Source organism: Heterocephalus glaber, unplaced genomic scaffold (genome assembly GCF_053883595.1).
Source record: "Heterocephalus glaber isolate CG9 unplaced genomic scaffold, H.glaber_assembly_v1.0 deba00001564, whole genome shotgun sequence".
Taxonomy (NCBI): domain Eukaryota; kingdom Metazoa; phylum Chordata; class Mammalia; order Rodentia; family Bathyergidae; genus Heterocephalus; species Heterocephalus glaber.
Window position 1 is genome coordinate 19,380,892 of NW_028258351.1, and position 21,297 is coordinate 19,402,188.

The window sequence follows — 21,297 nt, forward strand, 5'->3', positions numbered from 1 at the left end:
TTTTATGAGAGTATCTTTAGATAATGGAGCATTTTATATTTTGTAATTAAAAGGCAGAATTTCATTTTAAAAGATAAGATTTAAAAAGCAAGTGGTTTTGGGCCGGAGATTTAGCTCAGTGGTATCGCCACCTGCTGCACAAGTGCAAGGACTCGAGTTCAATCCCTGGTACCGAAAAAAAAAAAAAATCAAGTGGTTTTTATTCAGTATTTTTTATCTTAAAAGTAGTCCATATTTTCTGATGTTATTCTTTACATTTAGATTTTTTACGTTTAGATCTTTTGAAATTTTATTTTGCTGTAGGGAGAGAGGTACAGCTTCTAGTTTAGTTTTGTATTTTTTTTCCAGATTGATAGCTGGTTGATCAAATCTCTCGGTCTCTCTCTGTCTCTCTGTCTCTCTGTCTCTCTCTCGGTGCTGGTGATTGAACCCAGGGCCTTGCATGTGCTGAACAAGCACTCTACCACTGAGCTACATCTCTAGTCCCCTGATCTCATTTATTAAACTGCTATCTTTGTAATAACAAATTCCCAAGTATACCTCTCTATTTTTGGGTTCACTATTCTGAACTAGTATAGCTATTCATGTGCAGGAACTAAACTGTTTTAATTATTGTCCTCATTACTTTCCTTTTCTTAATTTTCCTGGCTATTTTTTTTTTTTTTTTTGGTACCGGGGATCGAACTTGGATCCTCCCAGTTGCAAGGCAGGTGGCGGAACCACTGAGCTAAATCCCCAGCCCCATCCTGGCTATTTTTGATATTTATTTCTCATAATAATTTCTTAATCAATTTGTTTCGTTCCAAAAATAGTTCCTCCTCTTTTTTTTGATATAGTGTCTTGCTTTGTAGTTCAGGCTGCTTGAACTCAGTATATAGCTCAGGCTGGCCTTGAACTTGGTCAGTCCTCCTGCCTCAGCCTCCTCAGTGCTGGGTTTACAGGCATGCAACATCACACCTGGATAATTTCCACTTTTATAGGAAAAAAGATTGGGTTAAATTTGTAGGTTAACTTTAGAAGAATGTATATCTTTATAATTTTGAGTACTTCAATTTAAATCCTGTATTTTGCATATAAGTCATTTTTCTATGTATATATACAGAATTGGCAAAAAATGTGTGCACACTTCAGGAAAAGAAAAACTTGTATAAATAGTTTAATACTAAATTTATTAAGACATCATGAGATTAATCCAAGTTACTTATGGCCTCTACAATTACAAGAGGGGCGAAAGTTGGTGACCATTAGCTTCTAGACATTTATTAGTATGGCGAACTGCTGCTTGGGTAATTTTGGTCATTGACATTGCTGCACGCGCATTTCCGATTTCTTAGGTGGTTTTCTGAGATACATGACATCCTCTAGGGTCCCCCATACAAAGGGAACACCATCTGTTGAAAAGCCACTATACTACTTTTCTTTCCCTGAAGTGTATATACATTTTTTGGGTGGATTTTGTATATATAATATCTGATATTTTATTTTTATTGCTTTAATTATCATTGGTCTCTTTTCCTCCATAATAATGTCTAACTGGTTGTAGCCACTTTTTATATTAGAAAGTTTTTATCTTTATAATTTTTTTGTACCTAGCCACTTTTACAAATATCTTATTGCGGGCTGGGGATTTAGCTCAGTGGTTTTGCCTCCTGCTGTGCAAGCACAAGGACCTGAGTTCGATCCCCGGTACCAAAAAAAAAAAATCTTATTGTTTATAATAGACATTTTTTTCCATTAAAAATATATTTTTTTTGTACCAGGGATCGAACTCAGGGCCTTGTGCTTGCGAGGCAGGTGGCAGAAGCACTGAGCTAAATCCCCTGTCCTCCATTAAAAACATTTTTAAAAGGCCTGCATGGTATGGTGCATGTGTGTAATCCCAGCACTTGGGAGGCTAAGGCTGAGGCAGGAGGATTGCTGTGAGTTCGAGGCCAGCCTGGGCTACATAGTGAGTTCAAGGCCAGCCTGAACTAAATAGCAAGACCTTTACTCAAAAAACCAAAAACAGAAGGGTGGAGGGGGTGAAGGGCGCACAGGTAATGGGGAAAAAAATAAGAACTAAGATACATCATGTACAGGTACAAGCACCCAATGATACATGTAAACATATTGTATACCTAAAATGTACCAAATAAAAGAATTATTTTTGTTTTTTTTGCTGTACCGGGGATCAAACTCAGTACCTTGTGCTTTTGAGGCAGGCGGTTGCACCAGTGAGCTAAATCCCTGGCCCCCAATAAAAGAATTAAAAAAAACAACCAAAAACAAAATTTTTTTTTTTTTTGGTACCAGGGATTGAACTTGGGACCTTGCCCTTTCAAGGCAGGTGCTGGAACCACTGAGCTAAATCCCCAGCCCTAAAAACAAATTTTTAATTATGAAACACATTATGAACAGAGACGTACTTAAAACTCATATGCCCAGCTTAATAGTTACAGAAAACAAACACCTTTGAGCTACCACCTGAGTCAAGGCTAGGTACTACCATCCCAAAAGTCACCCATCATTATTTTCAGTTGAGATGGTTAACTCTTAAAATTCAGGAGATTTTATTTAAAAAATTTTTTTTCCATTAAGTTTATTGGTACATTTTAGGTATACAATACAGTTACATTCATCACTGGGAACTTGTACCTTTACATGATGCATCTCATTTCTTATTTTTTCCCCATTCCCCTGCCCTCTCTTCACCCCCTCTACCCTTCCAAGACTTTGTTTCCATTTTTTTCCTTTTCTCATATTTTTTCTTTTCCCTTCTGCCCTTTCCCTTATTCCTTTGGACCTTTTCTTCCTATTTCACAATATCAATTATACATTTTGATCCTTATTTACACTTTTAGTTTTTCACACCAGAGAAACTATTTGGCATTTACATATGTATGTCCTATTTATTTCACTTAAGAGTATCGCCTCACTGTGCATCTACTTAGCTATACATGTCTCTACTTTTTCATCTTTACGGCTGAGTAGTAAGGAGGTTTTATATAAAGATCCACTCTGTGCCTTTTCTTGAAAAGTCAGAAAATGTGGCTCTGCTGGGCCAGGCTGGAGCCCTTGGCTGTAGTCTTCTCAGATGGCATGCATGCACTTGAGCTCGGCATGAGGCCATGTCACTTGTTGTTCATCACACTTTCCTTGGAGATATATGAATTTCTGAACTTTGCTTCAGAATATAAAAACAGAAGGAGCTGGTAGTTGTGGGATGTTGGACAGTGGGCCTTAGGCAGGACACATGGTTCTGGTGTAGGCAGAAGGGTGCTGCTGTTCATGAGGTGCTGCTCTTCCCTGGTGATGCTCTTTCTGGGGTGCTGGTCTTTCTGGGGTGCTGGTCTTCCTGGGGTCCTGGTCTTTCTGGGGTGATGTTCTTTCTGGGGTGATGCTCTTCCTGGGGTCCTGTTCTTCCTGGGGTGGTAGTTTTTCCCTGAGACAGGAGCTCCAAGTTTTCAGACAAGAGTGTGGCAACACTGACTTTGAGATTCCTCTGAGACACACTGGGGAGAGAGGTCTGGGAGGCAGTTGGTATACATACAAGTCTAGAGCTCCGGAGGGTGTGGTGGTACCTGTAATCTCAGCCCTCAGGAGGCTGAGGCAGGGGAATCACAGTGAATTCAAGGCCAGCTTGGGTTACATAGTGAATTCAAGGCTGCTCTGAACTACATAGTGAGACTCTGTCTCAAAAAACAAGAAAGAATAACAAAAAAACAAGTCTAGAGCTCACCCATGTGGATCTGGGAGTGATGGGCTTGCAGAGGAAGCTAGAGCCCTGGGAGTAGATGATGTGACCCGGGGAGAGTTACTGAATGTGAAGTCTTCTTTTTTTTTTGGTACCGGGGATCGAACTCGGGACTTCTCGCTTGCAAGGCAGGCGGTGGAACCACTGAGCTAAATCCCTGGCCCTATTTTGTTTTATTTTTGATAGAGGGTCGTGATATGTAGTTCAGGCTGGCCTTGAACTCACTGTGTAGCTCAGGCTGGCCTTGAACTCATGGAGATCCTCCTGTCTCAGCCTTCTGAATCCTGGGACTACAGGCTTGCACCACTATGCCCTGCTTTAGCAGGATAAATGTTGAAAAGAGTTGTTTTTATTTACAAATTAAGATCATAGAAACTTGCCATATTTTGACGGTGGGAAGGAATTAGTAGGTTGAGGGTATTAGTAGGTTGAATTGGAAAAAATGGCATCTGAGAAAGGAGGAAACAGGAAGCCTGGCAAGGGTGTTTAACCTTGGGTGTGGGGAGGAATTCTGTCATAAATGGGAAAGGGCCTATGCATGGAGGCAGCTAAGTTTACATGTTTTATAGCAGGAAGTGGATGGAGTTCTCCCTGATGGCTTTTTTAATTCTGTGACTATGGAGTGAGGCTCTCTGCTGAGAGAGTGAGGGAGACCAGCTTCATGAAGTGTGGAAAGGATTTGCAAATAGTCTCTTGAGGGAATAGGAAGGAGAGCAGAGTGGGCAGACATAGATAGTCCTGGAGAGCCTGGGAGGGAGGAGAGACACGAGAGCAGAGTAGTGCTGTCCTTCAGGGTCCTGTCACTTTCTCCGTTGTCACTCAGCTTGGATTTGAGCACCATTTGGGGTTTTTGTTAGATGGTTTACACTAAAAAATGAGACATAAGAGTGAGGATTGGTGAGAAAAGGTGAGGGCTAGGGGTGTAGCTCTGTGGAGGATGCAGGTGCTTAGTATATATGAGACCCTGGGTTCAGTTTCCAGTGCCAATAAAGACAGACAGACAGACAGCAGGGTCTGTGGAGGACGAAGTGAAAGTGGGAGGGCACTGTGAGGCCGGAAGAGAGAACAGGGCCCAGCAGGTCCCCATGAGGCCAGAGCTCAAGTGTGTTGAAAGACCTTGAGGCAAGTGTGGGAGTGGTGGGGAGGAAGCCAGGCTCAGGAGCAGGTGTCTGCATCACAGTTTCAGATATAGATGAGCTGTGAGCAAGTTCCACGGTAGAGCAGGGGAGTAGCACCTGGAGTGGAAGGAGAAGGTCACTGGATATAAGGAGGCAAAGAACACTTGGCTGAGGGTTGCATGTGCAGTGAAAAATCTTCTGGTATGTCATTTTAGAAAGGAAAAAGAAACACGGAAAATCAATTTTAATATTCAAACCAGTAACCACAAAATACTATCATTCCCACACACAATCAATATAAAATTATTATTTTGGTTTTTTTGGAGACAGGGTCTCACTTTGTAGTGCAGGCTGGCCTTGAACTCACAGTGAGCCTCCAGCCTCAGCCTTCCAAGTGCTGGGATCACAGGCGTGTGCCACTACACCTGGCTAATATAAAATTAGTGGTAGAGTATTTTCTATTCTTTTTTCCATATGACATCCCCTCTGCCTTCCACCTCTGTGTTTTTCTCTACCTTTGGAGAGATTTCTGTCAATTTTATCTTATGTCTTTCTTTTGACTTTTATGTTTTTGGTTTTTTGGGGGGTTTTTTTGGGTACCGGGGATCGAACTTGGGTCCTTGCTCTTGCACAGCAGGTGACAAAACCACTGAGCTAAATCCCCGGCTCCTTTCTTTTGACTTTTAAATGTTTCTACTATCAATTCCTACTTCCAAAAGCTCTTTTAATGTTCCTTTTTATAGCAACATATTCTTTCATGGATGCTTTTTTATGTCTCTTATTTCTTTCAGGGTGTTAGTGACAGTTTTGTTGGTTTTTCTTATTTGAGTTGAGCAGTCCTCTTGTTCCCTTCTAGTTGCTTGTTTTTGTTTGTTTATTTTGGCTTCTAGCCTTGGTACTAGGAAAGGCAGAGAACAGTTTGTGGTCCTTGGTTCATATTTATTTATTTATATTTATTTATTTATTTTGGTACCCGAGATCGAACTCGGGTCCTTGAGAAACCACTGAGCTAAATCCCTGCCCGGCCTTGGTTCATATTTAAGGAGAGAACTAGAAGTTAATTAGAAGTTCTGGTGAGGGCTAGGTAGAGCTTGTCAGGCTTGCTGCAGAGTCATTTAGGTGGGTTGTTTTGGGGGAGCTCTTGAGGTTGTCACCTTTACATTTTTCTTCTTAAGCTAGTCTGATGCAAGCATCTTCCAAACTTCACCCCAGGAAGCCTAAGTCCCACAGCCAGTGTGTGGGTTTCTAGGTGGGAACAAAGACTGGAGTCTTAACATTCAGTATGTGTATGGCCATGTAATACCCCTGCTTTCAGTACATTACTCTCTCCTTCTTCTCAGCCTGGGGTCCCCGGTCCAAAAGCCCCCTTTTTGTACTGATTTGTCAAACTATAGGCCTCCAGTGCTTTTGCTGGGCTGAGAAGATGCTTGCTTCACTGGGCAGAGCAGAAGCAGGACACAGCTCCACAACTCTTCCAGTTTGAGTCCCATCTTCAACCCCCTTCTAGAAATTTTTTGGGAGGCTGGGGATTTAGCTCAGTGGCGCTGCACCTGCTTTGCAAGCACAAGGTCCTGAGTTCCCTGGTACCGCCAAAAAAAAAAAAAAAAAGAATGAAATTTCTTTGAAGCCACCCGGATCTTAGAGAGCCTGGGTAGTTTCTCATCTGTCTCCAATGCTAGCTTATTCTTTCCCTTCTGGTCCTTACCCATCTGCTTTTTGACTTCCATGACTTATTGTCTCCTTATATGGGCTTATGCCTTAAACACACAAATCTCTTTTCCTTTTGCTCAAGTGGTATGGGGCAGGAGAAAATATAACTGTGTCTAGTCTACCTTTGTCACCTGGATGTTCTGTTTTACTCCATCTCTAAATTCCTTTGTGCTTCCCAACCCCACACTTCTTGTTTCACTGGTGGCTCTAGGTTGTCCCCCTGAACAGTTCCCTCCACTGCTCTGCTTTTCTGTCTCTCCAGGTCCCTTTTGATTCTCTTTGTGGAGATTGACTACTGGGAGCGGCTGCTATATGAGATTCCTCATTACGTGGTGAACGTAGCTGGGCGAGCGGAAGACTTGCGAATCCTGAGGGAGAATCTGCTACTTGTTGCTCGAGACTACAATAGGTGGGGCGCCTTCTTGATGTGGCTTTGTTCTCTTCTTTGTTTTATCTACCCTGTGATATTGTCCATTCCCTACAATTTCTGTCCCTTATTAAATTTTGTCCATATAAAAAATGTTTTCCCAATAATCTGTCTTATGGCCCTATCGTTATTTCTGTCCCTTGTAGTTTTATCTTCTAGTTGTAGAGAAGAGAGCAAAAACAACCAGGTTCCCTACCACCCCATAGGACCCTTCTTTAGGAATGAAACTGGGTGGCATTAGTATTATGGCCTCCAGATGACAACAGGTTCATTGAACGAAGGCCATGATGCCTCCATGCCACTCCCATCCCCTTGGTCTCTACCTAAACTCCTGTTACCCATCTCTGGAGTGTCGCTTTGTTGTGAGTTACATACTGTCTTGGTAAGTTCAGGTTGCTGTAGCAAAATATCATGGATTAGGTGACTTATAATAACAGAAATTTATAATCCATAGTTCTGGATGCTGGGAAGTCAAAAATCCAGGTAGAATTAGTGTCTGGTAAGAGCCCCTTTCCTGGTTCAGTGATGGCCACTTTCTGCTGTGTCCTCACATGGTAGGAGGCAACAGGAGCTTTCTCAGGCCTACTTTATCAAGGGACTAATTCCGTTCATGAATGCTCAGCCCTCATGACCTAATCATTTTCCAAAGGCTCAGTGCCTAATACTGTTGCCTTGGAAGTAAGGATTTCAACATATGGACTTGGGGGGTGGGGCACAAGCATTCAGACTAGAGCAGGTAAGTTTCTCAGTCCAGCTTAGTGAAAGTCCAAGGGGATGGAACAAATAATCTTGTTTGAGTATTTAGAACTGCTGTGTTCAATGTGGTACCCTCTAGCCACATATAGCTATTTCCATTTAAAGTAATTCATTAAAATTTAAAAACGTGGGTGATCATCGGCCCAGGCCACATTTCCAGGGCTCTATAGCCACATGTAACTAGTATCAACCATACTGGACAGCACACATTTTAGAAGATGTCTACCATCACAGAAAGTTTCTTTCAAAAACACTGGTTTAGAATTGAACCTTCAGATTCCCTCACCCAGTTTCCTGGTGTTGAGAGCTCTTTAGAGTTTGTCCCCACCAGCTAATAGTCCTCTCTTATACCCAGGATTATTGCCATGCTGTCTCCAGATGAACAAGCCCTATTCAAAGAATGCATCCGATTTCTGGATAAGAAGATCCACCCTGGCCTAAAGAAGCTGAATTGGGCCTTGAAGGGGGCCAGCGCCTTCTTCATCACAGAGTGCCGCATACATGCCAGCAAGGTGGGCCATGGCCAGTAGATCCTAAGACCTGCAAGGCTGACAGGTTGGAGCACGGGTAACCAACACATGAATCTGGGGTGGTGATGGAGAGACTTGGGAGTAGCATAAAAGAAGTTAAGTGTGTTGGGGAAGGACTTTTTTTTATGTTAGCAACTCTAGCTAGAGGGCAGAGGGAGGGTAGGATCAGGTCTATAGGGTCTGAAACCTCCCCCTGGAAGATCCAAGATACAAGGTGCTGGGACAATTCAGTGGAAGATATGTTAGTTCATAGAAGGTGACCATTTGTGAACCACGGTGGGATCTGACTCCAGGTGCAGATGATTGTGAATGATTTCAAGGCCTCCACTCTGACCATTGGCTGGCGGGCCCAAGAGATGTCAGAAACACTGCTGGTTCGTATTAGTGGCAAACGATTGTACAGGGACCTGGAGTTTGAGGAAGACCAAAGAGACCATCGGGAAGCTGTACAGCAGAAATTGGTGAAACTACACCAGGATGTGGTGAACATCATGACCAACTCCTACGAAGTCTTCAAGAATGATGGCCCTGAGGTAGGGGTGTGGTGCCTACGGCTCTGTGTTGGACAGAACCTCTGTCCCTGGCCTCAACAGACCATTTTCTTCCCCCACACAGTGTTTCTCAGTTATCCTTTTCTAGTCCTAGGTTCAGCCAGCCTTGAGTCTTTCAAACCTCCTCCCCAGTGTACTCAATGGCCTGCATTTCTATTTAAGCAGCCTGTCCCCTTCACTGTCAACTGGCTCTCATTTTCAGGGCCTGCCCTACCTTTCCTCAGAGCTTCTTTCTCATCCTCCTTTCCCACCAGATTCAGCAGCAGTGGATGCTGTACACAATTCGGCTAGACCACATGATGGAGGACGCCTTGCGCCTGAATGTGAAGTGGTCACTGTTGGAGCTGTCCAAGGCCATCAACGGGGATGGGAAGACCACTCCAAACCCACTTTTCCGAGTTCTTGTCATTTTGCAGACTAATGTGCAGGGAGGTGGGGCACAGGTGAGAACTACTGTGGCCCTAACAGGCCTAAAATATCACACCTCATTCATCAGTTTCCCTCAATCCCTAACTTTATCTTTGGCCTTGACTGTTTCCAGTGGGCCCCAGGTCTGGTCCTGAAGAGTTCAGCCTTACCAGTCCTGAGGCTTGTCCCCTTTGTAGGCTATGCTAAGGCCATCTCCACTGTGCTCCCCACAGGTGGAATTCTCACCCACCCAGCAGACTCTAGCAGGTGTGGTCAATGATATTGGCAGTCACCTTATTTCTACCATTTCTGTCTTCCGCCACCTTCCTGATATCCTTATCAAGCACAAGGTGCAACAGGAACCCATTCATACAATTGTAGGTGAGTGGGCAGTTGGGAGAACAAGGTGTGGGGTTATTAGAGACTGGGCAGAGCTAGGAGATGAGACTAGGGTTGTTTCCAGATGTATTGGGCCAGTGGAAAACCAACTCAGGGGGCCAGACTGGGGAAGTGAGAAGGGGTATCAATGGGGCTTGAGATTAGGTGACTAATGCTCATGAAATTTGGGAACTGGCGTTCCCTTGTCTGAATGAAGACAAGTTTGACACTGGAGGTGGGCTAGATGAGCCCTAGATTCCCACAGGAGAGGCCTCTGATTCTGAGGAAGAGGCAGAGTCATACCCTTACTTGCTTCCTCCTCCTCTGCCTTCTAATGCTCATGTTTAAGTGGTACTTCTTTGAAGAACTGTTGTTGGAGTGGAGGGTCCAGAGCAATGCCCAGGGCCCAGGCTGGAACTTGAATGGAGGTGCAGTGCAAAGAATCTGTCTCTTTTGAAGAGCGAGATGAGGACATCAAGAAGATCCAGGCCCAGATCAGTAGTGGCATGACCAACAATGCAAGCCTGATGCAGAACTACCTCAAGACCTGGGATATGTACCGGGAAATCTGGGAGATCAACAAGGACTCTTTCATCCGTCGCTACCAGCGCCTCAACCCCCCTGTCTCTTCTTTTGATGCTGACATTGCCCGGTGAGTGGAAGGGGAAGTGCAGGACTCCTGAAGAGTTGTGGAAGTACTGTAATTAGAGGAGGAACTCAGGGCAGCAGGTTGGGGTGGGTCAGTACAGACATCATATGTCCTCGGCTACAGGAAAACAGTAGGACTGAGGATGCTGGACCTTTGTTCGTTAAGGTTAGAGATCTTGGAAGAGCTGGGCTAGGTTTAGGGAAAAGCCATTGTTTGGGGGAGGACAGCACAGTTCCATTGGGAAAGAAGAAATGCAAGCTATTTGAAAGATAAAGGAAGGCAGCCTGGAATGCAATTGAAAGTGGTCTTAACTGCCAACTTTTCATGCTCCCTGATCATTCATTCATTTATTCATTCACCAAACATGATTGTCTGATAGGCCATGAAGAGTTAAATAAAGAGAGAAATAAATTAACAAGTTCCCCTACCCCCATGGGCTATAGTGTAGTAAGAAAGATAAAGGTATTATTGACAGCAGTTGCTGTGGTAGCTGAGGAAGGCCTGGGTCCCAACTCTGCCATGTAACTCACTGTGCAATGGTAGGCAGGTTTCTTATATTCTCTGGGCCTCTTTCCTGAGAAACATATATTATGTAACCTACCTTGGGACATTGTGAGATTACTAAATATACAGGAAAACACTTTTTAAACTCTAAATAACTGTACTATATTTATTATACAAACTTCAGTGTGATGCATGCTATGATAAAGTTATACAAGGTGCCAATGCAGTTCAATGAAAGGTGTGTTAGTCAGCTTTCTGTTACTGTAACAAATAACTGAAACAATCAACTTATAGTGAGAAAATGTTTCTTTTGACTCACAGTTTTGGAAGTTTTATTTCATGAACAATTTACCTCATTGCTTTGGGCTTGTGGAGAAACATTGTGGTGAGAGTAAAGCCATAAACTTCATGGCTGGGATTAAAGGAGAAGAGGGGTCCAGGGTCCCACTATCTCCTGCAAAAACATGTATCCAATGACTGGAAAACCTCCCAGTATGCTCCACCTCTTAAAGTTCCCACCACCTCCCAATAACTTCAAGCTGGGGACTAAACCTTTAACAGGTGAACTTCGGGGACATTTAAAATCCACAGGATAAGCTGGGCATGGTGGTGCATGCCTGTAATCCCAGCACTCAGGAGGCTGAAGCAGGAGGACTGCTGTGAGTTCAAGATCAGCCTGGGTTGCATAGTGAGTTCAAGACCAGCCTGAACTACAAAGTGAGACCCTGTCTAAAAAAACTTAAATAAATAAATATCAAATCCACAGTATAGCAGAATTTCCAACCAGAGGTGCCAGGAATGACTTCATGAAGGAAGTCATCTTGGGGCTGTGCTTTACAAGATGAGTAGTATTTTGGCAGGCAGAGATGGGTATGCATCTCTAATCGCAGCTATTTAGGACACTAAGGCAGGAGGATCACTTGAGTCTAGGAATTTGGGGCCAGCCTATGCAATACAGAGACCCTGTCTCTTAAAATGGAACACCTGCCAGATGTCCCAGAGCTAGGAAGCAGCACAGTTGAGCTCAATCCAGACCTATGCAACTCTAAGGCCTTGAATGCCAAGGAAAGGGATGTGACTGTTCTCTTCTAGCCAGCAATTGGGAGGTTAACATGGTCCCAGCTGTCTTCTGGGACAGGTTGGTGCAGGACACTCCCTCTAGGAGTAAGAACCCTCTGGAGCTGCTGCACAGGTCTGGGTGGAAGGAAGTGGGGACCTGAGCCAGCATCGAGGCAGGGGCATGTCTGCTAAGGAAGATCATGCTAGTGAAGTTCTGGGGTCCTTACAGCTATACAGAGGTGGCTAACAATGTGCAGAAGGAAGAGACGGTTCTCAACATCCAGTTTGTGCTGCTGGATTGTTCGCACCTCAAATTCTCACTGGTGCAGCACTGCAATGAGTGGCAGAATAAGTTCACAACTCTGCTCAAGGAGATGGCAGCGAAGCACCTGCTGGAGCTACACAACTACCTGAAGGAGAATGGAGAGAAGTAGGGTTTGGCTGGGACAGGTGGGGCAGGCCAGGGGAGGCCTGGCTTTCTACCTACAGCATTCTCTCTGCCTATCTTTAGAATCAGCCACCCTCCCCAGACACTGGAGGAACTGGGGGTCAGTTTGCAGCTCATGGATACCCTTCAGCATGATTTGCCCAACCTGGAGACCCAGATTCCACCCATCCATGAACAGTTCATCATTCTGGAGAAGTATGAGGTGCCAGTTCCAGACAATGTGAGTCCCAGTGGTGTTTGGTCCACCTGAGTTGGGCCCATGTCAGCAGCAGCAGATTGTAGGAGATCCTGGTGCTGTCAGGGGGCAGTGCAGAGAAGCGATAAGGGGGAAAGGCTCAAGATTCTGAAGCCCTTGAGAGGCAAAGTTAACTCAAATGGTATTTCTGGTCAGCTTCTGAATTTCTTTTAAGCCCAGCAACTCATTGTTTAATTTCTTGGAGCCTCGTACATGAAAAGCTCATCAATGAGCCAAGCTGGTGGCCTGCATCTCTAGTCCTAGCTACTCAGGAGCCTGAGGTGGGAGGATCACTTAAGCCCAGGAGTTCAAGGCCAGCTTGAGCAAACCTGTTTCAAAAAAGCAAGAGCACTTGCTTGCTTAGCATGCATGAGGCACAGGGTCCATCCTCAGCAACACACACACACACACACACACACACACACACACACACACACTCATGCACGCGCAGCATTGGGGAGGACAGGTGCCCTGCAGATGGGTCATCCTCATCCTCCCCTCTCTGGGATCCCCAGGTACTGGAAATGCTGGACAGACTCAATGGGGAGTGGGTCGTCTTCCAACAAATTCTGCTGGACAGTGAACAAACGCTGAAGAAACACAAGGAGAAATTCAAGATGGGCCTTATTCTCTCCGCTGATGACTTTAGGAAGAAAGCACACAATCTGCTGGAAGATTTTGGGTTAAAAGGTACTCCCTGCTCTACCTCTCCCCCTCCTTTTGCCTTTGAGACCCATTGTTTCAAGCCTGTGTCCTGGGAAGGTGAGCACAGGGTGGAAGGAGCGAGGACAGTGGTGGGAAGAGAGGAAGTGGTGGCTCCTGGGGATTCTGTCGAGGACAAAGCAGGTGCTCACTTGGAGTGGAGTTTTGGTCGGAAGGCTGGCCACATGTCCAGTGTCCTTATACCACCCTCCTATGTTCCATGTGTTGCCGGTACTTCAGTGCCATTTAGTAGTTCTTATGAAGATTCCCCAGAGCTCTGGGCACATTGTTTCCTCTTACTGTCCTTCCCTTTCCGCTCTCCTGTGAGGGGAGTAGTAATTTGCCTGCAAAGAGCTAGGAGAGCCATGACTGTGCTTTGAGGGACCATGGCCTTGAGTGGAAACTGAGCTGCACTTCGAACTCTCCCAGGCCCCTTCACCAGCACTGTGGGCCACGTGGCTGCCCTGGAGCAGATTGCGCAGGTGCGGGCCATGCTGATGGCTATGCGGGAGGAAGAGAACAATCTCCGCTCCAACCTGGGCATTTTCAAGATTGAGCAGCCAGCCTCCAAAGACCTCCAGAACCTGGAGAAGGTTGTGTGCTGAGCTAGGTCCTGTGGGTACTGCAAAGACAGCTGGGACCAGGCAGATGAGCACATGAGCAGCTTTTTCTTTTCAATTGAGATAAAATTCACATAACAAGACTGTGTTTTGTTTTGTTTTATTGGTACTGGGGATCCAACTCGGGACCTTGTGCTTGCAAAGCAGGTGGTGGCACCACTGAGCTAAATCCCGGCCCTCCAAAATATTTTATTACCCCAAAGGAGATCACATACCTATTAGCAGTCACTCCTCATACTCTCCCCTCCCAGCCCCTGTCAATTACAATTACAAATCTATTTTTTGTGTTTGTGGATCTGCCCATTCTGAACCTTTTATATAAATGGAACCATATAATATGGGGCCCTTTTGTCTCTGACTTCTTCCACTTAGCATAGTGTCTTCAAGATTCATCCATGTTGTATCAGTACTTCATTCCTTTTTATGGGTAAATACTATTCCATGGTTTGTATTTACTACATTTTGTCCATCCATTCATCAGTTGATGGGCATTTGGGTTGTTTTTGTCTTTCAGCTGTAGTAAGTAGTCCTGCTAGGAACATGCGTGTACTCCTGTTTGTTTGAACACCTGTTCCTAATTCTCATGGGAAGACTAGCAGTAGAATTTCTGGATCATATGTAACTATGTTTAAATTTTTGAGGCACTGCCAAGCTATTTTCCTCAGCAGCTGCACCATTTTATATTCCCACTAGCAATGTAAGAGAGTTCCTATTTTTCCCCATATCCTTGCCAACACTATTTCCCTCTAAAACAGAAAAAAAATTTTTGGCTTTAGCCATCCTAGTGGGTATGAAATGATATCTCACTGAGGTTTTAATTTGCATTTCCCTAATGATTAATGATGCGAGACTCTTTTCATGTGCTTAGTACTTGATGAGCCCTTCTGGGTAGAGTTGAGGGAAATGAGAAGGGAGGTGGCATTGTTAGCTGGAGGAGCAGAGCAGAGGACCTCAGCGGCTGTCAGGGAGGAGGAGGGCAGGTACCACTTCCCCTAATGTGTCTTTTGCTCATGGCCTCCCAGGAGCTCGATGCGCTCCAGCAAGTGTGGGAGATCACTCGGGACTGGGAGGAGAACTGGAACCAGTGGAAGACGGGCCGCTTCCTAACTCTGCAGACGGAGGCCATGGAGGCCATGGCCCACGGGCTGTTTCATCGCCTCACAAGACTAGCCAAAGAGTATAAGGTGTGGGGAGACAGGGTGAGGAGGCAGAGGAGGTACCCACTGAGGAAGGGGGGCCATGGCTGGGTCTTCTGATGACTCTCACTTTTCCTCAGGACCGAAACTGGGAAATTATTGAAACCACTCGATCTAAAATAGAGCAGTTCAAGAGAATCATGCCTCTCATCTCAGACTTGTGGAATCCTGCCCTCAGGGAGAGGTGAGGCTGCTCCTGGGTCCCCTGGGGGGGGGTCACTGCTCTGCCCGTCATGTCACCTCTTGGTTCTTCCTGTTTTTCCTTTCAAGCACCCACAGCTTTTCCTTTCTCATTGTCCTCAAACATGCATCTTTTTTTCCTCTTTCAAAAATTTATTTTTTATATATTTAGTTAGTTACTGCAGAATGGGGGATCAAATCCAGGGTCTGGATATGCTAGGCAAGTGCTCCCCCTAGTTCTAAAATTTATTCATTTATTTTATTTAAAATTTTTTATTTTTACTTTTTAAAAAAATTCCTGCAACTAGGGATTGAATCCAAAGACACTCTACCACTGAGTAAGATCACCAGCTCTTTTTATTTTTTTATTTTAAGACAAGGTCTGCTAGGTTGGTGAGGCTGGATCTTCCTACTTCAGCCTTCAGTAGCTGCTGGGATTACAGGCATATGCCACCATGCCTGGCTTTTATTTTTTAGTTGTATTATATATTTATAATGTATAACATGATGTTTCAAAATAAGCGCCCATTGTGGAATAGCTCAATTGAACCAGTTAACATATGCATTACTTCACATGCTTTTTTTTTTGCGTGGTAAGAACATTTAATATGTACACGTAGCGATTTTCAAGCATGCAACACATTGTTTTTAAGTATAGTCACCATGATGTACCACAGATCTCTTAAACTTATTCCTCATGGGAAACTGAAATTTTGTACCCTTTGAGCAACATCTCCCAATCCTCCTCCCATCCCCAGCCTTGGTAATCACTGTTCTCTCAGCTTCTGTGAATTTGACTTTTTACGATTGTTCTTATAAGTGAGGGTTTGTCTTCCTGTACCAGTGTTACTTTGCTTAACATAAAGTCCTCCAGGTTCATCCATCTTGTTGCAAATGACAGGCTTTCCTTCTTTTTAATAGTATTCTATTGTATATAAATACATTTTTTAAATCCATTCATCGCTTGATGAACACTTAGGTTCATTCCATCCACATCCTGGCTACTAGCTGTGAACGTGGTGATGGAGAGATGTTGAGAGTCAAGCCTGCCGCTTACTCTGCTTCTTGTACCATTCTGGGTTCTCCAGATTGGCTAACTGTTCTCTTCCCCCTTCCCTGGGGGCTTCTTCTGTGTCTTCCTACTTTACAGTATCTATTGTGGCTAAGCCTTACGTCTTTTGTTATACAGAAGGTTTTATTCTCATGCAGCCAAAGTGGTTTTTGCTTTTGTGCCTTGTTTAAAAAGACCTTTCCAATTCCAAAGTTGCAAATACACTTTCTTCTAATACTGTTTTTCAAGCTTAACTCTTTTAGTGCATCTGGAATTTATTATATAATAGAGGAGGCATCGAGTGATGTTTTAATCATTATCTACCCATTTAGGAGAAAATAAATTTTTTTTGCCTTGCCTCCTGTATAATGTTTTTGGCAGCATTTCACCTCTAAGTGGCAGTGATTAAGTATAGCCCAACCCCTTTATTTGCTTAATTAATTTAACCTGTCTAAGCTTCAGTTTCCTCATCTGTAAATAGAATAATAATACTTCCTAATTTATGGAGTAGTTGTGAGAATTAAATGTGACATTTCATGTAAAGCATGCAGCCTAGCACATGATCCGTAGTAAATCTGTGCTAATTTATTGAGTGTTTGATATGCACTCCTGCCTTAACTCTCTCTCCAGAGAATCAGATTCTGGAGGGTGTCATGTCAATCTTTGTATTCCCTAAGGTGCCTAAGATTGCACCTTAGAGCCTATTCAGTAAAATCTCTTGAATCATGAACTAATAAATACCAGAATCATAATGTCATCATAGTGTCCCAATGGGAAGAAGCACAGGGAGTGAATTTTTTATTTTTCATTTCCTTTTTTTTTTTGGCACTGGAGGTAGAACCCAGGGCCTCACACATGCTAGGCAAGTGCTGTACCACTGAACAATATGCTCAGCCCCAGGGAGTGATGTTGACACTTTTTAGTAGGCCCTGGTATGTGGCCTGATCAGATCTCCTGTTTCTGGCTGTAGGCACTGGGACCAGGTCAGGGATGAAATCCAGCAGGTATTTGATCAGGAATCTGAAAGCTTCACCTTGGAGCAGATTGTGGAGCTTGGAATGGATCAGCATGTAGAAAAAATTGGGGAGATCTCTGCCTCAGCAACCAAAGAGCTGGCCATAGAATTGGTAAGGCCCGCCCCCGCAAGCCTCCTGGAGCACAGGCTTCTAGCTGTCCTTCGTGTGAGGACACCACCTCCTCCCCTTGAGGCTAGTTACTGGCTGCTCTCTCCCCCACTTTCTCTTCACAGGCGTTACTGAACATTGTCAAGACCTGGGATATGACTCAGCTAGACATAGTACCCTACAAAGATAAGGGCCATCACCGGCTGAGGTAGAGAGTGACCTGGAGTCCAGGAGAGGGGAGGGCACGTGATCTGGGCTGCAGAGTGGGGATCAAGGTTTGGCAGATGGGCATGGACTGTTACATTGACCCCTTGTGCTCCAGAGGTACAGAAGAGGTATTCCAGACACTGGAAGATAACCAGGTAGCTCTGTCAACCATGAAGGCATCACACTTTGTCAAGGCCTTTGAGAAGGATGTGGACCACTGGGAATGCTGTCTGTCTCTCATTTTGGAGGTTATTGAGACGGTGCTCACTGTGCAGCGTCAGTGGATGTACCTAGAGGTCAGGACTCAGAGCCTGAGCTATTCCTACTTCCTGCCTTTACTCTGTGTGTGGTCAGGACCTACCTATTTGCCCTAATATCAACCTCATTGTCCCACCTCTCAAAAGTCTACATCCCAGCTGTCTGACCCTTACTTATTACCTTATGTTCCTTCTCTGTTAGCTTTTGATCTTCTTGTCAATTCTCATTCCATTTTTTTTTCTTGGACCCAGCTATCTGACTTCCAATCCCCACTTTCCTTGGGCATCTGGTCTGTTAGTTTCTAGTGTTCTGCATCTTCTACTCAACTGTCATCCCTGATTCAGGAGCAGGGAGCAGAGAGGGGAAAGAGTGTGGGAAGAAGCCTCTCATCCCAATCATTTGCCCCTCAGAATATCTTCCTAGGAGAGGACATCCGCAAGCAGCTGCCCAATGAATCAGCCTTATTTGACCAGGTCAACAATAACTGGAAATCTATCATGGACCGAATGAACAAGGACAACAATGCTCTCCGGAGCACCCATTACCCAGGTAGAGCTCTGTGGCCTCTTGCCCTAACATAAGCTCCTCAGTTGGTTCTACATGTACATGAGGTCATGACCACATGTTTCATTTATAAAAAGACTGACTCTGTACCTGACTTTCCTAACACTTCCTGTCACCACTGCTTTTTCTAAGCATTAAATAATAGTTTAGTAAATTAAATTCAACAATTATGTGAATGGAATGTAACACAGGGTTAAGAACATGGGATATGGAATCAGACAGCCTTGGGTTCAAAACTTGACAAGCTGGGCATATTGGCCCATGCCTGTAATCCCAGCACCAAGGAGGCTGAGGCAAGAGGATTGCCCCACATTTGATGTAAGCCTGGGCTACATAGTTCAAGGACACCCTGAACTATGTAGTGAGACCCTGTTTCATTACCTCCCCCTAAAATGTAAATAGTTAACAAAATTGTATTTTGGAGCAATTTATAAGCAAAGCCATAAAAACAATGATCCTGTCATTGAATGCATAGAACAAACCCATCTGGTTCATAGCTACTGGGTCCTTCTGCGATTTCCAGGAAGTGATAATTTAGGTGGTTGCACAAAGGCTCCAACAGTTGCTGACTGTGTACATACTTGAAGGCATGAAGGTCACTTCACGGTTCACACTCGGGAGCATCAAGCTAGAAACTGGGAAAACCAAGGAAAAACCCATCAAGACCTAAGACAGAGATGTAGGCTAGAAGGAAACTAAGATTACTAGAAATGCACAAGTGTGAATACATTTTGTTTAATATCCTTTGTGTGTGTGTGTATGTGTGTGTATATGTGTGTGTGGTGTTCTACCACTAAGCTATATCTCCATCTCTTTGTTTAATATCTTGAAGTGCTTTTTTGAGATAGATCTTATGACCACTTTACTGAAAAAAGAGGTAGAAACTCAAAAAGGTTAATTGACATGCTAGTAAATGTAAGAACTGTGATTAGAGCAGTGGTCTCCTGCATCCCAGTCTGGTGTCCCTTCTGCTAAGCATGAGGGACACAGGTGACCCTAGTAAATATAGACTTTTTTCATTGAGTACATGTGATGTGTATTTAAATTTAATGGCCTAACCTGTTAGATTATGTAAATGCAAAACAGTCTTCAGTTTTCAGAAGCTCTTGGATTGATCAGCATCCCAAGTTTTTAGGTGGAATCAGGACTGTTGGGACTGATGGGAGTTAAATTAGTAAAATCATATGATGCATAATTAATGCTATAGCATATATAATAGCACACAATGAATAATTCATAATACATTAATAGAATGGGATAAGCATGATAGAGGAATGGAGATACTTCTCCTTCTAAAACCCTTATACAATCTGAACCCTAACAATCAAGAGCTGGCAAAGCAGTTAGAGCTGAGGCTCCAGATCTTCTCAGGGCAATGGTAAAAAGACCATCAAATGTCATTTATTGCTCTTTTTTTCCAGGCCTTCTGGATAAATTGATAGAAATGAACACAATCTTGGAGGATATTCAGAAGTCTCTGGATATGTATTTAGAGACCAAGCGCCATATTTTCCCTCGGTTCTATTTCTTGTCCAATGATGACCTGCTGGAGATTCTGGGCCAGTCCCGCAACCCAGAGGCTGTGCAGCCACACCTCAAAAAATGCTTTGACAACATCAAATTGCTGAGAATCCAGAAGGCCAGTAGAGGTGGCCATGATGGGATGGAAGGCAAAGAAGGGATAGTGATGTCAAGAAATTCAATTTCAGCTAGATGTGGTGGCTCATGCCTGTAATCCCACAGTACCCTAGGAGGCTGGGGCAGTACAACCTGGGCAACTTAAGGACTTAGTGAGACCCTGTTTCAAAATAAAAATAAAAAAAGGCCTGGGATATAGCTTAGTATGAAGTCCCTGGAGTCAATCCCCAGCCCACCACATACACACATACACACAAAGTCAATCTCAAGGCTTTGGAAGGGACAGTGCCCATCCAACAAGGGGGTAATACTAATTAATGATTCTAGATTCACACAGGATAGCACTTTTTAGAATTGGTAATATTGAGATGACAGGAAAAGAAATTCCCCTCAGAAGGGGTCCATACACTTGTAGGCAGATACCAAGAGTGGGCAGGTCAGTCCCCTAATAGCTTCTTTTTTCTGCAGATGGGAGGGCCCAGCAGCAAGTGGGAAGCTGTGGGAATGTTCTCTGGGGATGGCGAGTATATTGATTTCTTACACCCAGTACTCTTAGAAGGGCCTGTGGAGGTGAGTTGTGGTGAGGGTCTAAGAACAAAGCTGATTCTGCTTCCTACCAGAAAGTTTGCTTGGCTCTGTGAGGACACAACATCTCTTTGAAGGGACATTAGTTGCTCTTTCAGTTGCTCCCCCCACCCCTCATCTCCATTTACCATTCCTAACAATTATAACCTCTGCCTTGAACCTAAGTCTCTCTCTGAAAATCAGACACTCTGCCTCCTGGCTTCCTTTCTATTGAGGACCCAAACCTGCTATTGCACAGTTCATGCTGTTTCCCCAGAATCTTCCCTTTGGGGGACATTGATGCTGACCCTGAAGCTGAGCCATTCTGATCTTTTACCTCTCCCCAGTCCTGGCTTGGGGATGTGGAATGGGCCATGAAGGTAACCCTGCGAGACCTTCTCCAGAACTGCCGCCTGGCCCTCAAGAAGTTCCTTAACAAGAGGGACAAGTGGGTGAAGGAGTGGGCTGGCCAGGTGAGCTGGGGTCTACAGAAATGAGAAACATTAAAGTTGGCACTAAGAAGGTACGGCAAGTGGGAAGATTGTAGAGTCTCACAAAATGGTTTCTTGCCCCTCTTTTTGGACTGTGGCTCTGGTACCCTACATGCTGGACCCATAGCTGCTGACATGAGGCATGTGCCCCATCCTCTAGGGCAGATCAGGCATAGTGAGCACCTAGTTCTGGAGG

The 21,297-nt window shown here is 44.4% G+C and overlaps 1 protein-coding gene across 19 annotated transcripts in view; it reads left to right on the forward strand.

The window, feature by feature from the left end:
• Positions 1 to 21,297, forward strand: part of Dnah2 (dynein axonemal heavy chain 2) — a 102,055-nt gene that overhangs the window by 30,683 nt on the left and 50,075 nt on the right. For 18 of the 19 annotated variants that reach the window (XR_002386988.2, XM_021238369.2, XM_021238374.2 and 15 more), the window contains 19 exons: positions 6,824 to 6,970; positions 8,100 to 8,256; positions 8,568 to 8,807; positions 9,080 to 9,268; positions 9,467 to 9,614; positions 10,071 to 10,263; positions 12,053 to 12,253; positions 12,335 to 12,491; positions 13,022 to 13,196; positions 13,638 to 13,801; positions 14,851 to 15,012; positions 15,105 to 15,208; positions 17,226 to 17,382; positions 17,505 to 17,587; positions 17,702 to 17,882; positions 18,255 to 18,393; positions 19,830 to 20,047; positions 20,515 to 20,616; positions 20,958 to 21,083. Coding sequence is in view for 18 of the 19 variants with exons in the window: in XM_021238369.2 (XP_021094028.2) it covers positions 6,824 to 6,970; positions 8,100 to 8,256; positions 8,568 to 8,807; positions 9,080 to 9,268; positions 9,467 to 9,614; positions 10,071 to 10,263; positions 12,053 to 12,253; positions 12,335 to 12,491; positions 13,022 to 13,196; positions 13,638 to 13,801; positions 14,851 to 15,012; positions 15,105 to 15,208; positions 17,226 to 17,382; positions 17,505 to 17,587; positions 17,702 to 17,882; positions 18,255 to 18,393; positions 19,830 to 20,047; positions 20,515 to 20,616; positions 20,958 to 21,083 (3,043 nt within the window). In the remaining variant the exon portion in view is untranslated. The remainder of the gene's footprint in view (positions 1 to 6,823; positions 6,971 to 8,099; positions 8,257 to 8,567; positions 8,808 to 9,079; positions 9,269 to 9,466; positions 9,615 to 10,070; positions 10,264 to 12,052; positions 12,254 to 12,334; positions 12,492 to 13,021; positions 13,197 to 13,637; positions 13,802 to 14,850; positions 15,013 to 15,104; positions 15,209 to 17,225; positions 17,383 to 17,504; positions 17,588 to 17,701; positions 17,883 to 18,254; positions 18,394 to 19,829; positions 20,048 to 20,514; positions 20,617 to 20,957; positions 21,084 to 21,297) is intronic. The other variant, XM_021238380.2, reaches the window with a different exon arrangement.